The sequence below is a fragment of the Orcinus orca genome, chromosome 14, assembly GCF_937001465.1.
Source record: "Orcinus orca chromosome 14, mOrcOrc1.1, whole genome shotgun sequence".
Lineage (NCBI taxonomy): Eukaryota > Metazoa > Chordata > Mammalia > Artiodactyla > Delphinidae > Orcinus > Orcinus orca.
In genome coordinates, this window is record NC_064572.1 from 31,206,861 (window position 1) to 31,233,695 (window position 26,835).

At 36.1% G+C, this 26,835-nt stretch overlaps 2 protein-coding genes across 9 annotated transcripts in view; one reads left to right on the forward strand and one right to left on the reverse strand.

Annotated features, from left to right (window-relative positions):
• FAM149B1 (family with sequence similarity 149 member B1) overlaps positions 1–26,835 on the forward strand; it is a 62,980-nt gene that overhangs the window by 12,226 nt on the left and 23,919 nt on the right. For 6 of the 8 annotated variants that reach the window (XM_033434124.2, XM_004273128.4, XM_033434126.2 and 3 more), the window contains 3 exons: positions 15,277–15,419; positions 16,204–16,320; positions 23,493–23,660. In XM_033434124.2, the coding sequence (XP_033290015.1) occupies positions 15,277–15,419; positions 16,204–16,320; positions 23,493–23,660 (428 nt within the window). Of the gene's footprint in view, positions 1–10,288; positions 10,473–15,276; positions 15,420–16,203; positions 16,321–23,492; positions 23,661–26,835 lie in introns of all 8 variants that reach the window. The other 2 variants (XM_049697290.1, XM_049697291.1) reach the window with 1 other exon arrangement.
• Positions 23,025–26,835, reverse strand: part of DNAJC9 (DnaJ heat shock protein family (Hsp40) member C9) — a 34,113-nt gene continuing 30,302 nt past the window's right edge. Inside the window, exon 5 of the mRNA XM_033434131.2 lies at positions 23,025–23,084. Coding sequence (XP_033290022.1) covers positions 23,040–23,084 — 45 coding nt within the window. The 3' untranslated portion in view covers positions 23,025–23,039. The remainder of the gene's footprint in view (positions 23,085–26,835) is intronic.

The window sequence follows — 26,835 nt, forward strand, 5'->3', positions numbered from 1 at the left end:
GTTGAAGATTTATTCCTAGGTACCTTGCATGGTATATTAAAAATCATATTTTTAATCTATTTGTTGCTGGTATATAGGTGTAGAGTTCATGTTTTGTTTTGTTTTTTTAAATTAATTTATTTATTTTTGGCTGTGTTGGGTCTTCGTTGCTGTGCGTGGGCTTTCTCTAGTTGCGGTGAGGGGGGGCTACTCTTCGTTGTGGTGTGTGGGCTCCTCATTGCAGTGGTTTCTCTTGTTGTGGAGCACGGGCTCTAGGTGTGCGGGCTTCAGTAGTTGTGGCACACGGGCTCAGTAGTTGTGGTGCATGGGCTTAGTTGCTTCGCAGCATGTAGGATCCTCCTGGACCAGGGCTCGAACCCATGTCCCCTGGATTGGCAGGCGGATCCTTAACCACTGCACCACCAGGGAAGTCCCAGAGTTCATGTTTTCTAAGGGAACTGAGTTCTAGGCTAATGTTGGCTTCTGGCAGAAATTTATATTCTTTGTCATGTGTTTAACTTTTGATATTTCATTTAAATGTTTTAATAGATTTCTCATCTGTTTAATACTAGATTAGACTTTCATTGGATTTATTATTTTTACTTTTTTTTACTGTGATAGTCACATACATAAAATTCACTCTTTTAAAGTGAACAATTAAGTGATTTGCAGTATATTCACAGAGTCGTGCAACCATCCTATCATTTTCATCACCCCAAGAAGAAACTCTGTCTCCATTAGCAATTACTCTCCATTTCTCTCTCCACCCAGCCCCTGGCAACCACTAATCTGCTTTCTGTCTGTATGGATTTGCCTATTCTGATATTTCATATAAATGAATCATACAGTATATCACCTATTGTGTCTGGCTTATTTCACCTAGCATATGTTCACATTTTATCCATGTTACAGCGTGTGTCAGTACTTCTTTTTTATTAATGAATATAATTTAATTGCATGGATATACCAATTTTGTTTATTCATCAGATGATGGACATTTGGATTGTTTCACTTTTTTGCTATTATGAATAATGCTACAATGAACACTTGTGTACAAGTTTTTCTGTGGACATGTTTTGAATATTCTTAGGTATACACCTAGGAGTGGAATTTCTAGGTCATATAAAAACTCTATGTTCAACATTTTGAAGAATACATTTCTCTTTGAAACTTATAGCTATAATTGTGATTGTTTTCAAGGTTCCTGGTTAGTATATAAATAATGTTGATATTTTCCTTGTATTACACAAACATTTCATTGCAGATTTCACATGTATGTCAGAGTAGGTAATTCCTGTGAAATCCATTATTAGTAATGGATTGTGTCTTAATCAAATTCAAGTTTTGTGATCAAAGTTGCAATTACTGCACATTGTGTTTTCTTAATAACTTGGAAACAACCTCAAACTTACAAAAAAGTTGTAAGTATAGTAAAAAGAACAGTTTTCCCTTGGTATCCATGAGGGATTGGTTCCAGGACCCCCTGTGGATACCAAAATCCAGGGATGCTCAAGTCTCACATAAAATGGTGCATGCAGTATTTGCATATTACCTACGCATATCCTTCTGTACACTTTAAATCCTTTCTAGATTGCTTATAATACCTAATACAATATAAATGTGTTTTACATTTACAAACCCATGAATATGGAGGCCAACTGTTTTTTTCCTGAATGGTTTGAGAGTAAGTTACTGACATGATACTCCCTTGCACCAAATATTTTAGTGTATATTTCCTTCAAGCAAGGACACACTACATTACTAGAGGGCAAGAATCAAATTCAGGAAATTAACACTGATATATTGCTACCACCTAATCCATAGATCCCATTAAAGTTTCACTAGTTGTCCCAATGATATCCTTTATAGCAAAAGTTAATATCACATTGTCAAGTCTCTTTAGTCTCCCTCAATCTGGAACAGTTCTTGAGTCTATGATACAACAGAAATGAGCTTGTTTTTCTCATTGCATTCTATTAGGTGGCACATAATTCCATTTGTCCCATTATTAATGTTGTTCACTTTGATCGCTTAATTAAGGTGATTTTCCTTTGCATTTGAAAGCATTTTATTGGGGATATATGTATACATATAGCTGATTCACTTTGTTATAAAGCAGAAACTAAAACACCATTGTAAAGCAATTATACTCCAATAAAGATATTAAAAAAAAAGTATTTTACGGGGCGGTACATTGAAATTATGTACCTACTATCCTGTTCCTCCTCAGACTTTCAATTTATGATTTACATCAGTGTAGACTCAAGGATTCCTATTTTGTTCTGTTAGTTATAATATATAATACATCATTATTTATCTTGAAGTTCCAATTGTCCCAGATTTGGCCCACAGAATTCCCTGCAAGCTGCTTCTCTGCCATTTTGACATGTTCCCATCCTTCTTTAAATATTTCCTTACTTTCTGGCACAAGATATCCAGGCTTATTTTGTACTTTCTTTGCCCCAACCCTGGAATCAGCCAATTCTTTAAGAAGCCCTGGTTCCTTTTATGCCATGTTTAGAAACAAAGATTTGGGTGCTAAGCGTGCTCATTGCTTTTTAGGTGTCACTTATTCCCAAACCCTCCCAGTGGACAGAACTAGGGAATATAAGTACTCCTCCTATCCCACTGTGAAATGACAAGGTTCATTCTAGTTTTTTCCTTTTCTAATTTGTAACTTCTTTCTCTGACAGTGATAAACGTGGCTTCCGTTATTCTTAATATATTTACTTATTTGATTAGTCCCCCTGAACATAACCAGTTCCCCACTAATCCACTGCCTCTTAACCTCTGTAAATGCTCTTCTCACTCCACATATGTTTCAACACCCTGTGCTGAGTCACTGACCCTTGCATTCTCGCACCCAATGAATGATCTCCTCATCCCACTCAGAGTCAGACACCCAATGTTGTCCTTGCCTCCGAATAGGCACCTTCCTCAGGCTGCTTGGGCTATCACCCTGTGTGGGGCTGCCGACTCCCCACATGGTAACTTTCTTCTCCATTGTTGTTCCAACATTATAAGCTGGCTGCTCTCCCGCAAGGACATCCTCCTCATCTCACTTGTGCTCCATCACCCTGCAACAACCTGCTCCCCATGCAAACACCCACTGTGGCAGATTATATTTTCAAAAGTCATGCCAATATACATCCATCTGACATGCCCTTATTACAAGATACTGATATTCCTCCACTGAAGAGATAGGCTCTATGTTCTTTCCCTTTGAACCTGAATGGACTATTTAACTGCCTTAATCAGTAGAATGCAGTGAAAGTGATGCTGCATGATTTTTTAGGTTAGAAAGCAACACAGCTTCTGCCTGCCTCTTTCTGTTTCTCTCTCTCTGGATGCTTGACCTTGGAATTCAGCCACTATGTTGTGAGGAAGTTCAAACCACATGGAAAAGCCCATATAGAGAGAAACTGAAGCCCCCAGCTGAAAGCCAGCATCAATTGCTAGATATTTGAGTGAATGAACACTCAGATGCTTTCAGCTCTAAGCCTTTGAGCTTTTCAACTGATATCCCAGATGCTGTGGAGAAGAGACAAACCATTCCTGCTGTGAGCTATGTAAATTCCAGACACATGTAAACCTGCAAAGATAATACATGATTATTGCTATTTTGAGCCATTCAGTTTTGGAGTAATCTGGTACACTGCCAAAGTAATTAGAACACCCCTCTCACACTGCTCAGGGTCAGAAAAACTGCTTAGATGTTCTCTTTACCTCTCTTAGGCTCCTATCATACAACAGGCTGTCTTCCTACACAGACGCCGTCATTACTGTGCTTAGGTTCCAATATCTTATAACAGGCTGCCTTCCCAGGTTGATGCCTTCCTTATTCTGTTTTGGCTCTGAAACTCCATGTTGACTGTCTCTTGAGGCATTGGTTAACAGGCAGCCCATATCGATAATCCCTAAGAGAAAAGAAACTCATAAGGTAGGCAGGCCCCTGTTTACCCTGGCTCCCTGCCTGGGAATAATTTTCTGACTATGGAATTGTAAGATAGAGTCCAAACAAAGCACAGTGGTCCCATTTTGCTGAGTAACAGAGATCAGAGTTCAGGGCAGATGAAGCAGTTGGAATCTTTAGGACACAGGGAGATAAAGAACACCAGAAACTAAATAGGTGGGTAAATACAAAGTCTATATTTTTTAGTGATTTCTCTAAAGGATAACTGACTGAATAAAGCAAAACATGTGCAAGATGGAGTTTATATTTGTAGAAGTAAAAGCTGAGACAAACATAGCTCAAAGGATGGGTGAATATAAATGGAATTATACTGTTATACGATTATTACATTTGTGAAGTGTCAGGTATCAAGACAAGTGGGAAGTATGAAGAGGGAGGTGTGAAGTGGTAAAATATTGACTAACTAGACTCTGATAGGTTAAGAATGCACATTATTAGCCCTAGAGCAAGCATTAAAAAATTATAAGAAGAATAAGCTAAGATGCCAATAGGGGAAATAAAATGGAATACTAACAAATATTTGATTAACCTAGAATAAGACAGGAAAGGAAAAGAAGAAAGGCTCCCCCCCTGCAAAAAAAGGGACAAATGGAAAAGAAACAGCAAGATGGTAGACTACAACCCAACCATGTCAATAATTAAAACAAAAAAAATGGAATGGATAAAAAATGGATAAAACACAGAATGGATTCAAAAAAAAAACAAGACTCAACTATATACTATATGGAAGAGACGAACTCTAAATACAAAGACACAGATTGAAATTAAAAGGACAGAGAAAGTTATACTGTGCACACAATAGGCTTATATTAATATGAGACAAAATAAACTTCAAGACACAGAGTTGATTACTAGGAAAGAGGAATATTTTTTACGGATAAAAAGGCAGTTTGGGGGCTTCCCTGGTGGCACAGTGGTTAAGAATCCTCCTGCCAATGCAGGGGACATAGGTTCGAGCCCTGGTCTGGGAAGATCCCACATGCTGTGGAGCAACTAAGCCCATGTGCCACAACTACTGAGCCTGTGCTCTAGAGCTGCTACCCACAACTACTGAGCCCGCGTGCTGAAACTACTGAAGCCTGTGCACCTAGAGCCCATGCTCTGCAACAAAAGAAGCCACCGCAACAAGAAGACCGCACACCACAAGGAAGAGTAGCCCCCGCTCGCCACAACTAGAGAAAAGCCTGCACGCAGCAATGAAGACCCAGCGCAGCCAAAAAAAAAAAAAGGCAGTTTGGGGACATCCCTGGCAGTCCAGTGGTTAACGCTCCACACTTCTACTGCAGGAGGCATGGGTTCGACCCCTGGTCAGGGAACTAAGAGCCTATATGCCATGCAGCCAAAAAAAAAAACTTTAAGAAAAAATGCTTGCATTCCTATACACTAATGACGAAAAATCAGCAAGAGAAACTAAGGAAACAATCCCATTTACCATTGCAACAAAAAGAATAAGATACCTAGGAATAAACATACCTAAGGAGGCAAAAGACTTGTACTCAGAAAACTATAAAACACTGATGAAAGAAATCAAAGATGATGTAAACAGATGGAGAAATATACCATGTTCTTGGATTGGAAGAATCAACATTGTGAAAATGACTATACTACCCAAAGCAATCTACAGATTCAATGCAATCCCTATCAAACTACCAATGGCATTTTTCACAGAACTAGAACAAAAACTTTCACAATTTGTATGGAAACACAAAAGACCCCGAATAGCCAAAGCAATCTTGAGAAAGAAAAACGGAGCTGGAGGAATCAGGCTTCCTGACTTCAGGCTATACTACAAAGCTACAGTAATCAAGACAGTATGGTACTGGCACAAATACAGAAATATAGATCAATGGAACAGGATAGAAAGCCCAGAGATAAACCCACGCACATATGGTCACCTTGTTTTTGATAAAGGAGGCAAGAGTATACAATGGAGAAAAGACAGCCTCTTCAATAAGTGGTGCTGGGAAAACTGGACAGCTACATGTAAAAGAATGAAATTAGAACACCCCTAACACCATACACAAAAATAAACTCAAAATGGATTGAAGACCTAAATGTAAGGCCAGACACTATAAAACTCTTAGAGGAAAACTTGGGCAGAACACTCTATAACATACATCACAGCAAGATCCTTTTTGACCCAACTCCTTGAGAAATGTAAATAAAACCAAAAATAAACAAGTGGGACCTAATGAAACTTAAAAGCTTTTGCATAGCAAGGAAACCATAAACAAGACCAAAAGACAACTCTCAGAATGGGAGAAACTATTTGCAAATGAAGCAACTGACAAAGGATTAATCTCCAAAATTTACAAGCAGCTCATGCAGCTCAATATCAAAAAAACAAACAACCCAATTAAAAAATGGGCAGAAGACCTAAATAGACATTTCTCCAAAGAAGATATACAGATTGCCAACAAACACATGAAAGGATGCTGAACATCACTAATCATTAGAGAAATGCAAATCAAAACCACAACGAGGTATCACCTCACACCAGTCAGAATGGCCGTCATCAAAAAATCTATAAACAATAAATGCTGGAGAGGGTGTGGAGAAAAGGGAACCCTCTTGCAGTGTTGGTGGGAATGTAAACTGATACAGCCACTATGGAGAACAGTATGGAGGTTCCTTAAAAAAACTAAAAATAGAATTACCATATGACCCAGCAATCCCACTACCAGGCATATACCCTGAGCAAACCATAATTCAAATAGAGACATGTACTACAATGTTCATTGCAGCACTATTTACAATAGCCAGGACATGGAAGCAACCTAAGTGTCCATTGACAGATTGAGGCCACTCTTCCTGGCTTACTGTCTCCTCACATGACCTTTCTCCTGGGCACAGGCACAGGTAGAGAGATCTCTGGTGTCTCTTCCTCTTCTTATAAGAACACTAATCCTATCAGATTAGTGCTCCACCCTTATGACCTCATTTTACCTTAATTTCCGGCTTAAAGGCTTTATCTCCAAATAGAATCATGTTGCAGATTAGGGCTTCAGCATATGAATTTGAGGAGGACACAATTCAGTCCATAACAACGTATACCAGGAAGATGTAACAATTCTAAATAAGTAAACATCTAATTGAGTTCAAAATGTATGAAGAAACACTGATGAAACTAAAGAGAGGACTAGGTGAATCCACAATTATTGTTAGAGATTTTAGTTATTAATAAAACAATTAGAAAATCAGTAAAAACATAAAAGATCTTATGCTATACTGAACAAATGCAGAGTACATATCCTTCTCAAGAACATATGGAACGTTGACAAGGACAGACTGTATGGTGGGCCATAAAATATATCAGTATTGTTCAAAAGATTAAATCTGGGCTTCCCTGGTGGCGCAGTGCTTGACAGTCCGCCTGCTGATGCAGGGGACACAGGTTTGTGCCCCAGTCCAGGAAGATCCCACATGCCGCGGAGCGGCTGGGTCCGTGAGCCATGGCCGCTGAGCCTGCGTGTCCAGAGCCTGTGCTCTGCAATGGGAGAGGCAACAACAGTGAGAGGCTCGTGTACCGCAAAAAAAAAAAAAAAAAATTCAAATTTACGGATGCAGCTAAAGTAGTTCTTATAAAGACATTTATACCTTTAAATACCTATTTTAGAAAAAGAAGAAAGCTTTAAAATGAGTAACTAAGTTTCTACCTTAAGATGCTAGGAAAGAAGAGTAAATTAAATCCAAAGTAGAATGAAAGAATTAAAAGCATAATTAATCAAATAGAAAATAGGTAAATAAAAGAGAAAATGAACAAGTCCAAGAGTTGATTCTTTGGAAAGATTAATAATTAATAAGCCCTCTAGTGATACTAGTCAAGGAAAAGCAATAAAATGCAAATTACAAATATCAGGAATGAAAGAGATGTCACTACAAATTCTACAGACATTAAAAGAATATTAACAGAATAATATATACAATTTTATGCCAATAAATTCCATAACTCAGATGAAATGGACAAATTCCTCAAAAATCTGAATAGTTGTAAAACTCTTAAACTAAATCAAGCAACTCTCACAGAGAAAGCTCTAGGCTTAGGTGGAAGAACATACATTTGTGGAAGAAATAACAGTCACACAAACTTTTCCCCAAAACAGGAGCATTTTCAATTCACTTTATGGGTCAGCATAATATTGATGCCAAAACCTGACAAAGACAATATAATAAAAGAAAATTATGAGATGGGACTTCTAAATAGTGTGGCAGAGTGAGTAGCTTGACAAATCTTCCCCAAAAGCAACAATAAACTGGATATAATTGTCTAAAGCAATCATTTCAGGATTCTGAAAATTGACTAAAGGTACACAGCAAATGGAGTAGCAGTTATTCATGAAAATCAATAGAACTTTGAGTTAGGAACAATAAGAGTCTGTTCAACTTTAAAGGGACAAACTATGAAAACTAGCAGCTTCACCACCAGAGAGGGCTCAATAGATTTGGAATGGAACTTGGATGAACTCTAAGTTCAATAGCATTGTCAACAACAGTAGCACATTCGGTAGCATATGAACAAGGAAAAACAGTGGCTCAGATAGTCTGAGGTTTCAATACTAGCTAGGGCAAAAAATGGATTGGCAGACTATCCAGAAATTTATTAAGGAGGTCTGGGAAATAAGTCGTAGGAGGCCCTAATAAACTCTCCACATATCCATGCAGGAGAGACCAGAGAGGGCCCAAACTATGCACACACAAATGGCTGACTATGAGTCAGCACACAAATACAAAGGAGATGCCACGGCACAGAAATTAAGAGCCAAGGCAGCCATTAAAAACTGCTTGAATTTGAACACAAAGTAAACTTTAAGACATAAAATACTACTAGAAACAAAAGGACATCTCCATAATGATAAAAAGGCCAATTCTTTAGGAAAATAAAGTAGTTATAAATGTATACACATCTAACAACGAAGCCTTAAAGCATATGAAGCAAACTACAGAATTTAAAAGAGAAATGGGAAACATAACAGTTGTAGCTGGAGACTTCAATACCCCACTCTCAATACTTGATAGAACAACTAAACAGAAGATCAGCAAGGATATTGAAGACTTGAACGGTGCTATCAACCAACTTGACCTAATTGATTCTATCCAATGACAGCAGAATATATAATCTTCAAGCATACAAAAAACAAGTTTCATAAATCTAAAAGGATTGAAATTGTACTAGGTATGTTCTCCAACCATGTTGGAATTAAGTTAGAAATCAACAATGGATATAAATTTGGGATATCCCCAAGTATTTGAAAATTAAACACTGTTCTTTTAAATAACTGATGGGTTAAAGAACAATCTACAAGGGAAGTTAGAAAATATTTTCAATTGAATGAAAATGGAAAAGCAGAATATCAAAATTTATAAGACATAACTAAAGTGGTGCTTAGAGGGAAACTTACAGCTTTAAATACCTATAGAAAAAGAAATCAAGCTTATAGACACGGAACAGATTGGTGATGACGGAGGTGGTGTTGCGGGGTTGGGTGAAATGGGTGAAGCATGTCAAAAGGTACAAACTTCCAGTTATAAAATAAATAAATCATGGGGATGTAATGTACAGCATGGTGACTATAGTTAATAATACTGTATTACATATTTGAGAGTTGCTAAGAGAAAAGATCTTAAAAATTCTCATCATAAGGAAAAAACTTCTGTAACTATGTATGGTGATGTGCTATGGAGATCAATGCACCAAATATACAAATATTGAATCATTATGTTATGAAACTAACATAATGTTGTATGTCAATTATACCTCAACAGAACAAAAGTGCCTACGGAAAAATGGAGCATACTGAATCAACAACATAAGCTTCCACCTTAAGAAACTAAAATAGACCAAATTAAATCCAAAGGAAGCAGAAAGAAGGAAATAAAATAATACAGATGAGAGTAGAAATTAATGAAACAGGAAACAGAAAAACAATAGAGAAACTCAATAAAGTCAAAGTTCTTTGAAGAGTCAACAAAATTGATAAGTCTTTAGCTACTTTGACCAAGAAAAAAGACGACATAAATGAACAAGATTAGAAATAAAAGTGAGGACATAACTGTTGACCTTACAGAAAGTAAAAGGACTAGGGAAATATAATAAGCAGCTTCATGTCAAGAAATTAGATAACTTAGATATAACAGGTAAATTTCTAGGAAGATACAATTACCAAACTGACTCAAAAAGACATTAATAATCCATACAGATATATATTAATTAAAGAAATTAAATAAGTAATTTAAAATCTTCCTACAAAGAAAAGCCCAGGCACAGATGGCTTTACTGGTAAATTCTACCAAATATTCAAAGAATAAATAATAACCATCTTTCATAAACCCTTTCAGAAAATAGAGGAAGAGACACTTCCCAACTCATTCAGTGAAGCTAATATTACCCTGATACCAAAGCCAGACAAAGACACCAGAAGAAAAGAATTCTGTATGTAAAAAATTCTCAGGAATTCACAAAATGAACAAACAGAACTGCTTAGCACCAATACATGAGTTTAACAAGGCCACAAGATACAAGGTCAGTATAAAAACGTCAACTGTATTTCTATATATGCTTAAATATTTAAAGAAGAAATAATACCAATCTTTCAGAAAAGAGGGAATGGTTCCTAAATCATCCTATGAGGCCATCCTATAACACCATAGTCAGACAAAGGCATCACATGAAGAGAAAACTACACATTAATATTCCTCTTGAAATTATACAAAAAACTTTAAATTATTAGCAAACCTAATTTAGCAACATAAAGGGATTATTTACCCTGAGTGGGATTTATCCACGAATGCACAGCTGGTTCAACATCAGAAAATTAAATTAATACATTATAGTAATGTGAAAAACTGACATGATTATCTCAATAGACACTTTGAAAAAGCATATGATAAAATCCAACACCCACTCATGATAAAAACTCTCACAAAACTAGAAAATAAAAGGGAACTTCATCAACCTGACAAAAGGCACCTAAAGCTAATAGTGTATGTAATGGGAAAAGACTGAATATTTTCCTCTTCAGATCAGAACAAGATAAAGATGTCCATTCTTGCCACCTTTATTCAGCATTGTATTGGAGGTTCTAGTCAGTGCAATAGACCAAAATAAGGAAGTAAAAGCCATCCACAGTGGAAAGGAATAAGTTAAACTATCTTCATTCACAGATGACATGATGTAGAAAATCCTAAAATTTTCCCTCCGCCCCCACCCCAACTCCATCTACTAGAACTAAGAAATGAGTTCAGGACGGTCACAGTATATCAGATCAATTTACAAAAATCAATTGTAAATGTGGTATATTTATGTAATGTAATATTATTCAGCTATAAAAAGGAAAGAAATACTAATACATGCTACACTATGGATGAACCTTGAAAACATGCTAAGTAAAAGAAGCCAGATACAAAAGGCCACATGTTACATGGTTTCATACATATGAAATATCCAGAGGAGCAAATCTATAGAGACAGAAAGTAGATCAGTAGTGGGCAGGGGCTGGGCAGAGAGAGGAATGGAGAGTGATGGCTAATGGAGCCAGGGTTTCTTTTGGGGTGAAAATGTTCTAGAATTAGATAGTTGTGATGGTTGCACAACTGTGCATATGCTACAAACCACTGGGAATACACTAAAACCACTAAATTTTACACTTTCAAAGGATGAATTTCATCGTATGGGAATTGTATCTAAATTTTTAAAACCTATTGTATTTCTACACATTAGTAATGTATAATCTGAAAGTGAAAATTAAAAATAAATTCAATTCACAAAGAACAAAAAATTGTTAGGGATAAACTTAATGAAAGGAGAACAAGACTTATACACTGAAAAATTTAAAACATTGCTGAGAAAAATGAAATATAAACAAATAAGAGACATTCCATGTTCATGGATTGGACAACTAAATACTGAGATGGCATTTCTCCCCAAATTGATCTATATATCCAATGCATTCCCTATTCAAATCCCATCAGGCTTTTTGTAGAAACTGATAAGCTGATCCATATTGACATGGAATTGCAAAAGACCCAGATTAGTCAAAACAATTTTGAAAAAGAAGACATGGACTTCCCTGGTGGTGCAGTGGTTAAGAATCCGCCTGCCAATGCAGGGGACACGGGTTCGAGCCCTGGTCTGGGAAGATCCCACATGCCACAGAGCAACTAAGCCCGTGCGCCACAACTACTGAGCCCGCGAGCCACAACTACTGAAGCCCGCGTGCCTAGAGCCCATGCTCTGAAACGAGAAGCCACCACAATGAGAAGCCCGCGCACCACAATGAAGAGTAGCCCCCGCTCGCCACAACTAGAGAAAGCCTGCACACAGCAACAAAGACCCAACTCAGCCAAAAATAAATAATAAAGTACATTAATTAATTTATAAAAGAAGACAGAGAACTTACTCTATCACATTTCAAACTTAATGGTACAGTAATCAAAACAGTATGGTAATGGCATAAGGATAGGCCTATAATTCAATGGCACAGAATAGAGAATCTAGAAATAAACTCATATTTATGGTCAATTGACTTTTAGTGATGACAATTCAACAGGGAAAGGATATTTTTTCCAATAAATGTTGCTGGGACAATTGGATATCCATATGCAAATTGGATGAATTCAGACCCTTACCTTACATCATACAGAAAACTTACTCAAATTAATTATAAATTTAAATGTAAGTGCAAAAACTGTCATTCTATTTTTTTTTAATTAATTAATTTATTTTTGGCTGTGTTGGGTCTTTGTTGCTGCGCGTGGGCTTTCTTTTTTAGTTGCGGTGAGCAGGGGCTACTCTTCATTGCCGTGTGCGGGCCTCTCATTGCGGTGGCCTCTCATTGCGGTGGCCTCTCTCGTCACGGAGCACCGGCTCTAGGCACGCGGGCTCTAGAGCGCAGGCTCAGTAGTTGTGGTGCAGGGGCCTAGCTGCTCTGCAGCATGTGGGATCTTCCCAAACCAGGGCTCGAACCCGTGTCCCCTGCATTGGCAGGCGGATTCCTAACCATTGCACCACCAGGGAAGCCCCTGTCATTCTTTTAGAAGAAAACGTATGAGAAAACCTGCAAGACTCTGGATTAGGCAACGAATTCATAGATATGACACAACAAAAGCACAAGCCTAAAAAAATGGATAAATTTGACTCCATCAAAATTAAAATCTTTTGTGCTCCCAAATACACTATCAAGAAAATGAAAGAACAAGCCACAGACTGGGAGAGAATATTTGCAATACATATATCTGACAAAGGTCTTGCATCCAAAACTTAAAACTCCATATGAAGGAGATAAATAGACCAGTTGAAAACAAATGAGCAAAAAGCTTGGACACTCTGTAAAAGAAAACATATGAATGGCCAAGTAGCATATAGAAAGATGCTCAATATCATTATCATCAAGGAAATGCAAATTTAAAACGGTCATGATACACACTCACTAAAATAGCTAAAACTAAAAAGACTGACAATACCTAGTATTAGCCAGGATGTGGAGCATATTTAATGCTCACACATTTCTTGTGGGAGTGCTAACCTGTACATTTATTCTGTGATATAGTTTTAGTAGTTTATTTTAACATTAAACATCCACTCATTATAAGACCAGTAATTCTACTGCTAGGTATTTATCTGAGAGAAATAAAAATATATGTCCAGAAAAAGATTTGTGCATGAATGTTCATATATTTACTCATAATAAAAAATATTGTAAATAATGCAAATGTCCCTCAACAGGAGAATGGATAAACAAATCGTGGCATATTCTTACAACGCAATACTATGTAGTGAATGTAATGTAATGAATACTAACACATGCAACAACATCGGTGAACCTCAAAAACATTCTGCTGAAAAACATTCCACCTCTCTCACTGAATCCGTCATCAAGTTTTGTGTATTTTATCCTCACAATGTATCTCATGTCTTTTTTTCTCCTTTTCTTTTTTCTTTTTAAAAATCGAGATATAGTTGACATATAACATTGCATTACTTTTAGGTATACAGAGTAATAATTTGATATATGTATATAATGCAAAACACAAAAAAGTACATCCTGCATGATCCTGGTTATATGAAGTTCTGTAACAGACAAAACTAATTTATAGTGCTATAAATCAGATCAATGGTTTCATGACATGGGGAACAGGAAACTTCAGTTGCACAGGGGTATGAGGGAACATTCTGGGGTATCAGAAATGTTCTTCTACATCTGGAAAACAATGGTGGTTACTTGGGTGAATACCTTTGTCAAATGTCATTGTGCTGTAGATACTTGAAATGTTATTGTATGTAAACTATTCCTCAATAAGGTTTATTAAACTTTCTAAATACTCAAAGAGTTAAGGGATAAGATAGCATCCATTAAAATTATTGGAGGTTTTAAAACAAAGCAGGTAGAGATTTTAATTTAAGAAAAGACAGATATGAAAATTCAGTTTAAAATCTTAGACATGAATAGCATTTGAAATATCTGAGTAGATAACTGGACATAACTACTATATGTAAACTGGACCCAGTGAAACAGAATAGTAGTGAATTGAATGAGAGAACTAAGAAAATCACCTAGGGGCTTCCCTGGTGGTGCAGTGGTTGAGAGTCCGCCTGCCGATGCAGGGGACATGGGTTCGTGCCTCGGTCTGGGAAGATCCCACATGCTGCGGAGCGGCTGGGCCCGTGAGCCATGGCCGCTGAGCCTGCACGTCCGGAGCCTGTGTTCCGCAATGGGAGAGGCTACAACAGTGAGAGGCCCGCGTACCGCAAAAAGAAAAAAAGGTGTAACTTTTCTTCCATCAGAATGTAAAAGGGAACATAAAAACAGATGAAGTAGAGAGTAAGCAGAGAATCAGATAACATGATCAGATTCACATTTTATAGCCATCCTTTTGGCTGCTGCAAAAGGATAAATTATAGGGCAAAGATTTAATGTAAACTGTCAGGTGAAAAATGCAGACTACAAAGTAATATATATATGGGATTGACTGTCTACCTTACGCTCTAAAAAGAATACTGGAACCAAGCAACTATAATAAAATTAACAATCATTATCTTTGAGTGGTAGAATTATTGGTAATTTTTATCTTTCTTTATACTTTTCTGGATATTTTTGATGAAGAAAATGTTACTTTAAAAACGTAGATATTTCCACAAATTTTCTTTAAATAGGAATAGGGAGGCCATCTGAATATTGTAAGATCCCAAAACTCACTAACTTAACTTTTCTTTCACACAAGTGGACTAAATATTGAAAATAAAACAGAATCTGATTGCTTTCAACCTTTATGATTATTAACAGAGATTGAAGCTCATCTAAATATTTTGGGGTGATAATTTCTTTTAGGAACTTGATCAAAATGCCACTGAAAAAGTCCACGCAATGTTCACAGCCATTGACGAGCTCTTGTATGAGCAGAAGTTGAGTGTACATATTAAAAGTCTACAAGAAGAGTGCCAACAGTGGACATGTAGCTTTCCTCACCTCAGGTATTGGAGCCCTTGTATATTCATGGCTAATACTAAAATTTGAAGAGCAGATTTCCAAGAAAGCTTGTATTCTGAAATCTCTATGGGCATAGATTTATATAAATGAGGCAATGTGGTATAAAGCCTCAGATGACAGAAAACTCATGTTGATGGAAGTTTCTCAGAGTTTTCATAACTACCTATATTGTCCTAATCAAGTAAAAACAACTTCTATACCAGTAACTGTGATCTGTGTACTATGGCTGTCCAAACAGCCTTGCTTTTGAACAAGAGGGTCAGAAAATGTATTTGATTACACTGTTGTCTATAAGTAAATTCTTATGCATGTATACTTGAAAGCAAACATAGGCTATTAGGAAGCTTTCCTTAGAAACCGCATTAGTGCACTTACTACACATACTTAAAATTTATAAAGCTTCATGTTCTTAAGAATATAATTCAGTTTTCACTAATTTGGCCTGGCTTTCACCCACTTTGGCAAATTTAATGAAGATTGCTATAGGGGATGGAGGGAAAATTACAAATGTTTGCCCAGTTCCCTTGGATTTTTTTCAGTGGGGTGGAAAAGCTTTATCCTTTCTATCTCCATTGTATAGGAGAGAGATATACCTTTAAAAAGGCTCTGGATTCACATTTCTCTCAAGAATCATTCTAAATCAGTAACGGACTAAGTATGTACTAGACTTCTATGTAGAGCCATCAAATTTGTTCCAAAAATACCTACATTTTGTATGTATGCCAGGTGAAGGTGCTTAATTATCTCTTTATGTTCTTCACTTTGAAGGATTCTGGGTAGGCAGATAATCACTCCAAGTGAAGGTTATGGACTGTATCCTAGATCCCCTTCTGCTGTTTCAGCTTCACATGAGGCAACAATGTCTCAAGAAAGAGATTCTACTATGTAAGTATTCTAATATGTAAGTACTTATGTATTCTAATGTGCAAGTATTATATTCTACCAGTTATACTAAGGGATTAAAATACTTCCTATTTATTGGTATTTAGTAAAGCACAGCAAATTCTGTAAGATTGACCATAGTCTTTATGCATATTAGAATTCTGTTACTTAGTTTTTTGTTCAAAAGTAAGACATTCTCTAGGATTTAAGGGTTATTCAGATTCATATATATCTACGTCCATCTATAAATCTAGGCACTTCCCTCTTGGAATAAATGTGTAGATAGACTGGTTTAAAGAAATTCAGGGATCTAAGAAACAGACTTTAAAATTTTTTGAAAAAAATTCTGAAAAGTCATTTTCTTAAACATATAATACTAATTAAAACTTAATTTCTTTATAGAAGTTAAACTGGTATTAGTTTATCAGCTTAAAATGGGTAATTAGTACACTAGCTAAAATGGCTAATTCTTTAACACCTCAAACTCTTTATTTTTATTTTTACTTTTTAAAAATATTGGGAATTCCCTGGTGGTCCAATGGATAAGACTCTGTGCTCCCAATACAGGGGGCCTGGGTTCAATCCCTGGTTGGGGAACTAGATCCTGCATGCATGCTGCAACTAAGAGTCCGCATGCTGCAACTAAGAAGCCCGCATGCCGCAACTAAAGATCCCATGTGCCACAACTAAGACCCAGCACAGCCAAATAAATAAATAAGTAAATAAATAAATTCCTTTACTTTTTCCTAAGACTGTAATTTTACTTATACTGATACCTTCTAAGAGTTGTAGTAATACTTTCTTTTGATGCCTTTTGGGGCTTGTAGTAATTTCATCAGACCACAAAGTAAAACATTATTGTCTTAGGTCAGTTAAGGTTATGAGATCTGGGTTATCAACTAACTGATTTTTGGTCAGAGAATGGGATTTGTTTACTTCTTTCAAAGTGATTTAAGCTCAAGCTTCTGGTCACTAGGCTGAGCTTTCTTTCTAAATTTAAACCTCATGTATTACATCAATAAGCCTTTTTAAGTTTACTCCTTTTATATAAAGGTCAGACTTTTACAAACTAATGTCTCCCACAGAAATGATGTATCCTTTAATTCTCACTGACCAAAATTACATAACTTATGTCCTGCTATTAAGATATATTTACCTGATCTATTAGTATAAACTTTATATATGCCTTATTATTTTATAACTATAAATAGCAGTTCCATTTAGAGATTCCAAAGAAATAAGGAACAAATCTGAGCAGTTAGCTCCTCCTTTTTTAGGACATCTGGCTAAATCATCATTCTGCAACTTAGTACAGGCAACCTTTCTTTCCTTTTTACTTGCTACCACCACTGCTGCTTGGTGCTTCTTATTTTTCGTTCTGCTTTTCTGGATTATTTGACTTACAGTTTTCAATAATTACCTTTCTTTACTATACAGATGAAACAATTACCTATCTATACTTTATATACAGACATATATTTAAATGAAACAAGTTATTCAGCTATATTAGCACGTCACTACTTATTGAAAATAATAACAAATTAAATATAATCCATATTTATTTTCCTATCACTACCACTTTGTCCATACTTGATACTTTCTATCTTGAGTACCATTAATGAACTCATTGCGTTTCAAAATATTTATATATTTTAATTAACCATAATTATTATTGATGCTCAAATTGTTACAACTTGGCCATGTCAAGCTAGTTCCTTTGTTTTTGTCTTGAATGTTTCCTTGTTTTCTGGTTACAATAGGATGCTCCAGGCCCATCCTGGAAAAAAATTGTTTCTTCCTTTAAGGCATGGTATCAGCTGAAATTCAAGGAAATCTGATTCCTTTGAGAGGCTACTAGTATTTGAGAACAAAATTTGGGTAGTGAGGGTATGTAAGTTGGTGATGATGCTGCAATTCTGCCACTTTTTGTAATAAGTGGTGTGAAAAAATGTGTCAAGAATTCATTTTGATATTTTTCAGTTTAACAAATCAGTTTTCCATAAAATATGAGGTTGATCATCTACTTTCTACAAAAATAACATTTCAAATTATATCCATTCTTGCCCCTCCACATTACATCAGATTCTCCTTTTAAAGTTCAGTGTTAATCCTTTCTGTCCCCACTTAAAAATCTTCAATAGCTTCCCAGTGAATTTAAGATACAAATCTAAAATTATATCATAAGCTGGCCCCAGCCTACATCTCTACCTTTATCTTCTGTCACTCTCTCTCTCATTCATTAATCCTCCCACACTGGATTTCTTTCAAATCTCAAATGTACTAAACAAGGTATTCGGTCCAGCTTCCATTCTTGAGGAGTTCTTGGGCCAGAGGAGAGTAGTATAATAAACAACACAAAAATACAGTCTCTTCCTTTTTGTATCTCTAACACCTCGTACAATGCGTAGAACATGGTTAGCATCAACTTATTTTTTTTTTACTAAATCATATTTATATGAAAACAAACTCCATGAAAATGAATTAATTGATATTATGGTGGCAAAACAATGTTATCAATCAAGACGAATTAGTGTCTAGGTCAAAATGGAATTCCAGGAACTTTATAACAATAGAAGATGGTGGCAGCATAAGGAGAAAACACAGCCCAGAAAAGGACCATGAAGAAGATGAGTCTGAGGACATTTCCATTTGAAAAGAAACTATGCAGTCATCTGCTTCAAGTTAGCTTAAGGGGCTTACCTACCCTTACTTTAAATACATACCTCAACAAAAATTAACTATAATATCTAATAAGTTGCTAAAGTATATGACTATATGCAGAATTATAACCCTTAAAAAATCATTAAAGAATGGAGAGCTCAGAAATAAACCTCTGCGTATATGAGTAAATAATTTTCAGCAAGGGCGCCAAGACTACACAATGCGAAAGGACAGTCTCTTCAACAAATGGTGCTGGGGAAAGAATGCAAAAGAATGAAGTGGGACCCTTATACCATATACAGAAATTAACTCAAAATGGATTTTATAGACCTAAATGGAAGACCTAAAACTATTAAAACTCCTAGAATAAAACACAGGGGAAAAGCTTCAGGATATTGGATTTGGCAATGATTTATTGGATAGAACACCAAAAGCTTAGGCAACAAAAAGCAAAAATAGACAGATGGGACTACATCAAACTCTAAATTTTCTGTGCGTCAACAGAAACAATCATCAGAGTGAAAAGGCAACTTATGGCATGGGGGAGAATATTTGCAAATTGCATGTCTGATAAGGAGCTAGTATCTAGAATATATGAGGAACTTCTACAATTCAACAACAACAACAAAAATAACCCAATTAATAAATGGACAAAGGGGGGCTTCCCTGGTGGCACAGTGGTTAAGAATCTGCCTGCCAATGCAGGGGACACGTGCTGTGGAGCAACTAAGCCCGTGCGCCACAACTACTGAGCCTGCGCTCTAGAGCCAACGAGCCACAACTACTGAGCCTACATGCTACAACTACTGAGGCCCATGCGCCTAGAGCCTGTGTTCTGCAACAAGAGAAGCCACTGCAATGAGAAGCCCATGCACCGCCATGAAGAGTAGCCCTGGCTCGCCACAACTAGAGAAAGCCTGTGCACAGAACAAAGACCCAACGCAACCAAAAATAAATAAATAAAATACAATAAAAAGAAAGAAAATGTGGTATATACATACGATGGAATATTACAGAAGGAAATCCTGTCACATGCTACAATAGGGATGAACCTCAAAGATATTATGCTAAGTGAAATAAGCCCGTCACAAAAGGACAAATACAATATGATTCCAGCCATCTTTAGTATCTAAAGTAGTCAAATCATAGAAACAGAAAGTACAAGCGGAGTTGCCAAAGGGAGGGGAGGAAGGGGAAGGGGCAATGAGTGTTTAATGGATATCAGAGTTTCAGTTTTGCAATATAAGAAAGTTCAAGAGATCTGTTGAACAATAATGTGAACATACTTAACACTGTTGAATTGTATGGTTTTAAATGCTTATGATGGTGTATTTAATCTTATATTGTTCACCACAGTTTTTAAAAAATCATTAAAGTGACATGGTATGGTTTCTCCTAAGCCCACCTCCCTCATGTCACTCATTACAAATTATAGCTTTTGCTTTCATTTTCTTTGATTTTTTTTTTTTTACAACTGTCCTAAATGCAAGAGCCCAGTCAAGCTAATTACAAATCAGACTTTTTCAGACATAAAGAGCTTTCTGAAGCTCTCCAAAACCATGGAGATGTTCTCTTTCCGTTTTTCTACTGGTAGGGCCATCCACAATCATATTTCCTTTCCTAGTGTACTAAGTTATATTTTCTTCCTTTTGGCATCATGAGATCACAACTTCATGTAACTTTCCTCTATTTTGATCATCGCTAGAGGTCCACTGGAAGATAAGTTGGTCTGAAATGGAGTTGAGAGTGGTTAATTGTACTTTTCAGATCCTAGTCAGGAAGGAGAGAGCTCTTGGCCACTTGTTCCTCCTAGCCAACCTGGAGGGCCTTGCAGTGATCACCTCCATGAAGGCTGCAGAATTCTGCCTCCTAAGGCCTACACCTGAGGGCTGGCTCCCAATTAAACTCTTTGTTTAAATAAGAAACCCAGCAAAGTCATTTTATCCTCCATGCATGTGGGAGAAGAATAAAGTGGCAATGATTTCTTTCCGCTCACAAGAAAACAGATCTGAACTTAAATATTACTATCAGGGCAATACATTATTAGATAAGACCACTGTTATTTTTTTAGTAAGTAAGAGAATTACAAACATTTTAGAAGTTAAAGGTTATTTTCCAGACATGGTAATCTCTGAAGTCTGATGATTTAAAAGATCCCTTTGTTAGAAACAACATTTGCAAAGACAGCTTTATGATGTAGAATACTATCTGTTCTTTGCTGCAGCTTTAGGGGAAATGGGAACACTTTTCCTTCTCATCTAACTGAAAATTTTTTTAACTGACAAAAAGGCCTATACTTTGTTAGAAAAGCCTATTTTTTTTTCAGAGCAAGTAATTCCATTAGTTACCACTGACTAAAAAATGATTGGTTAGTAATACAAATGGAACGATACAGTAGCACAATAACATAAGGAATGCTGGGAGTGCAGTGTTTGACATGGGTTTGACAGCTTTTAATTTTGTCATGTTGTCATGTTGAAAAAAAATACTAACACCACTGTTTTATAAAAGAAATGACATATTAACACAAAAAAGCATGTCTCAAAATAAGGACAGTCCTTTTCAAGAAAGGGCATTTTGTAGTCTTACTGAGCATTGTTCTTATTTTGCTCATTTTGATGTGGATCCGTAAAAATTTTGTCATGGATTGCCATAAATCTGTTGACTAGATTTTGGGTATCACTGTTTAGAATTTCAGAACAGAGACTTAAAAAACCTAAAGTCTCAAGTTTAGAGACTTTTATAAACGATAATACCAGCTGGTTTTGATATATTTGTTCTTCAAATTGTTTTCCCATCTCTTATTGTCTCTCTGTCCCCCATGCCTCCTGCCATGGTCCAGGCTCTCATCAGCTTACCAGCTCTTGTTTCATCTTTTGCACTAGCCTCCTAACCACATTATCCTCTTCATCACCACCATAGTGATCTTTTAAAGCAAGGATGCTGTCATTCCCCTTCTTAAAAACTTCAATTCCATTGCTATCAATTAGCCAAAGTTAACAAAGTACTTCACAGTCTGGCCTAATACCCTTCCAACCACTTCCTATGAACAATACACCTTATTTAACGGCTTACATAACAGAGAAATTTCTCTTTTAAAAGAAGTCTGGAGGAAGGGTATCTAAAGATAGTACAGTGGTAGTATGGTGTTTTCAGGGTCCTAGACTCATTTCATCTTTCTGCTACATTGTGCTAGCCCAGGATACTTTTCCTGAGTTTTGGGGTTTTTCTTGGTGGTCCAAGACAGCTGATAGAGTTCCAAACATGACATTCACTTTCCAGGTAGCAGGAAAGGCAGAAGGGCAAAAGGGCACCCCTTAAAGCTAACCCAGTTCTCTTTAAACAGCCTCCCCAGAGTCCCACATAACAATTCTGCTCATATCTCATTGGTCACATCTGGCTGCAAGGTGGTGGGAAATGTCATCTTTGAGGTGCGTGTATTGCTCTCCTGAATTAAATTGGCATGATGTATTAGGAGAGGCAGGGAGAATCGATATTGGGGGCACCTAGCGTTCTCTGCCACATATGTATAGAGTTTTTTGAAATTACTGTACATATTTTATAATCTTTTTATAATTACCATTTTATTATGGGAATCTTCCATTTTGTCCCCCAACATTAATTTAGTAACCTCATAGAATTCCACTGCATGAATATACCATTATTTAAACAACCAATCCCCTATCCTATATTTTGAAACAGTTGGGCCAGTTTTGAATTTTAGCAATTATAAGCAGTTCTGTGATGATAATTTTTATAGCTAAATCTTATAGGTCATATCCTCGAAGGAAATCCCCTACAAATGAAACCACTGAATCAAAGTGTATTTCTGTTTTAAGGTTTCTAATACATATTTCCAAAATGTCTTCCAAAAAGATTTTCCCACTAGCCTTGCTGAAAAGTGCCATAGGTTTATTCTTTTTTCATTGTTTAAAAAATACTTAAGGTACAGAAAGGTATAAAGAATAACACAAAGCATACATTGGTTATATTTAATATTTGGTTAAACTGAGAGCCATTTAAAAAATTGTACTGCTCAGATTTGACTGACTTTCTCCAAACTAAACCTGCTGAAGTGAAGGCGTCATCATATATTCGTTGAATACCTGGGTAGGATGAGAAATTTAAATAGAAGTAAGGGAAGATACTTGCCCTTTAGGAGTATACATTTTGAACAATGACGGAGTTATTGAAATAAGCATATAACCTCCTGAGGTACTTTAAAGAGCTAATTATGAATGTAAATATTATTAGATTTTTAAAAATATTTTATAGCCATAGCTGTTGCATCTGAAAAGATAGCAAGCAGTATTCAATAGTGCATAATATACCTAAGCAGAGTGGGTCTATGGCTAGTATTTATTTATTCCTGTTCTGAGAAATAACAGGTATTAAGGTTTAGAGTAGCCCAGGAAGGTGTCACTAGGGCAAGGGACCTTGAGCTGAAACTTGTACGAATGAGTTCCTTTGAGAACTGTTTATGTTGAACATAATTAATATTTTTCCTCTTCCAGATTTGGTATTAGGGGAAAGAAGTTACATTTTTCATCTTCATATGCTCCTAAAGCATCTTCCATTGCCAAATCCCCTAGCTTGTGTTCTATGGAAAGAGAAGAGGAAGACTGTATAATCTTCTCGGAAGGAATAATAGAGGAATACCTAGCATTCGACCACACAGATATGTGAGTATTATGTCTTTTAAACTTTTTACTCCCCTGCTATTTTGTTGTTAATATCTATTTTTTCTAAAGTATACTACCAATACTACCTATAATTAAGTTGATGTCTGTTTATTTCTTTTCTATTAGTTCTCAGTTATCCAGTGTCATGTACTTAGTTGATATAAATTCCTATTGCTTTCACATACCAGTCTTCCTTGTATATTTTCTTCCTACACACGTCATTTGCCTCTTCCTGAGATTAAACATTTTTTAAATGAATTTTTTCTCCACATAATTTGATTTTCCTCTTTGTAAAGTATCACCAGTAACTCATGAAAACTTTATTCATCTGATTCTAAATCCAGTGCTCTCCTCACTATTCCATGCTACTTTTCTGATATATTAAACTCTTAAATTATTCCTCTAAGCCTTTAAAAGCTCAGAATTGATAGTCACAGTAGTACATCTAGAAGTGAGAATTTCATTTTAGGCTGTGAGGCTGTGGTTAGGTCTAGTTAGTGTCACATGATTCTGGACTTCTTCCCATATTTCCTACTGAGCCATGTTTACTACATGCTCAAGGTATACAGTCCTAGGGTCAGGTAAACACAACCCAGATTTCCAAACATAACACCGTTGAGCTAGCTCATTGTTCCAAGGGAATCATAAGTATGCTGTTTTGGTTTTGCAGAGATTGCCCCCTTCCCTTTCACTTCATCTGGCCTGAGTCAAATTATCCATATTTTCTCTTCCTTTTTCCTCAAAGGTCTTTTCCCTTCATTTTAGCTTATAAAAAATACAGCAGATTTAACTAATTTAAAATGTGATGTTCATGGCTCATAGGTGTCCCTGGGGCATCTCTTCCCCTTTCCTGATAGTAAACCGAAATTAATTTTCAGGTAAAATGGAAGATTTTTAGAAAGGCAGTCTTGTCTTTAGAGATATCACTGAGATATTGAGATGTGATGAATGAAATCATGTAAGTTTGGAAGAAAATGAGATATGAAAGATTTTTTTTTTAAATAACTTGGGAATAGGGAAGGTCTTTCTAACCATAGCACAAAATCTACAAGTCATTTAAGAAATTCTTTAAAAAACTACATAAAATAGTATTTCTGCATAGAAAAAATTCATAGAGTCAAAAGACAAATGACAAACTGGCAAAAATATTTGCAGTTCATGCATAGACAGAGGCTTAATTTCCTTAATATGTATATCAGTAAGGAAAAGATTAAAGATGAAACAAAGAACATGAATAGTTCACATTATAAGAAGATGGATTTTAAATATATGAAATGGAATTCATTCACAATTAGAGATACAAATTAAAACTATAATGAGTATTCTTTTACATGTCAGACTATCAAAGAACAAAAGATAAAGGAGGTTAATAATTCCTTGAATGAGAAAAGAGGCATATTCTTTCACTACTGGAGAATTATACCACCTATTTATTTATTTATTTATTTACTTAGGTTTATCAAAAATTTATTCTTCTTTATTGTCAGCACGTTCCATGGTATGGATGTACCACAGTTTGTGCACCTGTGGAAGGACACCTGGGCTATTTCTAGCTTTTGGCTATTATTAATAAAGCTGCTATGAACATTCACGCACAGATTTTTATATGAACAAAAATTTTTATGTCTCTGGGATAAATGCCCGAGAGTATACTTTCTGGATCCTATGTATACCACCTCTTTAAATTGAAATGCACATACCCTTTGACTCAATAATTCTATTTATAGGAATTTATCCTACAGATATAATATCCATGTAGCCAAAGAAGTACATACATATTGTTCCCAACTTAAGATGAGTTGACTTATGATTCCTTGATTTTGCGATGGTACAAAAGTGATACATATTCAGTAGCAACTGTACTTTGAATTTTGATTTTTTTTCCCTTGGCTGGCGATATGCAGTATGATACTCTCTCGGGATGCTGGGCAGCGGCAGCAAGCTGTGGCTCCCAGTCAGCCACACAATCATGAGGGTAAACAACCAATATACTTAAAACCATACAACCATTGCTTTTCGCTTTCAGTAGAGTATACAATAAATTACATGAGATATTCAACACTTTATTATAAAATAATTTTTGCGTTAGATAATTTTGCTTAGCTGTAGGCTAATGTAAGTGTTATGAGCACATTTAAGGTGGGCTACGCTAAGCTATAATGTTCAATAGGTTAGGCCTATTAAATGCATTCTTGACATGATATTTTCATAAGTTCATTGGGCTGTAACCCAATATGTAAGTTGAGGAATATCTGTAGAAGGGTATTAATTGCAGTATTGATTATAAAAGCAAAGGTTAGTTGATCAATAACTGTCTAGTTAGATATATTATGGTATATCCAATGGAATACTCTGCAGTTAATTTTGTTTGTTTGTTTGTTGCAGTTATTTTTTAAAAGAGGCAGATTTATATACATTGATAGGGATCATGGACAAGATACACTGACAGAAGAGTGAGGTGCAGTACAGTGTATAATGTAACTATCTCTCTGGACCTACGTGTTTGCTTCTGAGAATGGGGACTGGGGGACAGAGATGTAGGAGACTTATTTTTCACTACATACATATATTTCCTTCTATACAATATGAATTTTTATCATATGACTTATGTTATCTCCTCTAAAAAGAAATATAAATTGAAATACATTTAATGCTAATCAGCCTCCTCTGCCACTTAATGCCAGGCTAGCTCTTCCTTGGGAAAGGAGAAGCAAAGGGAGTCTGGCTGCCCTGCTTAAATCTCTTAGCATCCTTCTTACCTGCCTACAGTTTCCTATTTCATTCTTGAGCACTTTGTTGCCCCAGGAGTAACTTTCACTGTAAAGGTACTTCTCTCCACCCAAGCCAGTTCCAGAATTTGCTTTGTCTTAGTTTATAATACATCTGTCATAGATAAACACATCCATCAGCCAAATTTTCTTCCCCCAGAAATCTGGGGCTACTGGCACTCATTGCCAGAGAAGAGACAGACTTGCCTAACTGGAAGTTTCTGGATTATAGATACACAGTCTCCAGAAGAGTCTCAGAGTACTTTCCTGTGCTGTTGGGCTTCCCTCTTTTTCCTTTACAGCCAATTACCAAATGTTTATTTGGATTAGTAAAAGTATACTAATTTTAATAATCTATGTGGACTACTTCCCTAATGAATCATTGCCTCAAATAATTATGCAGCATA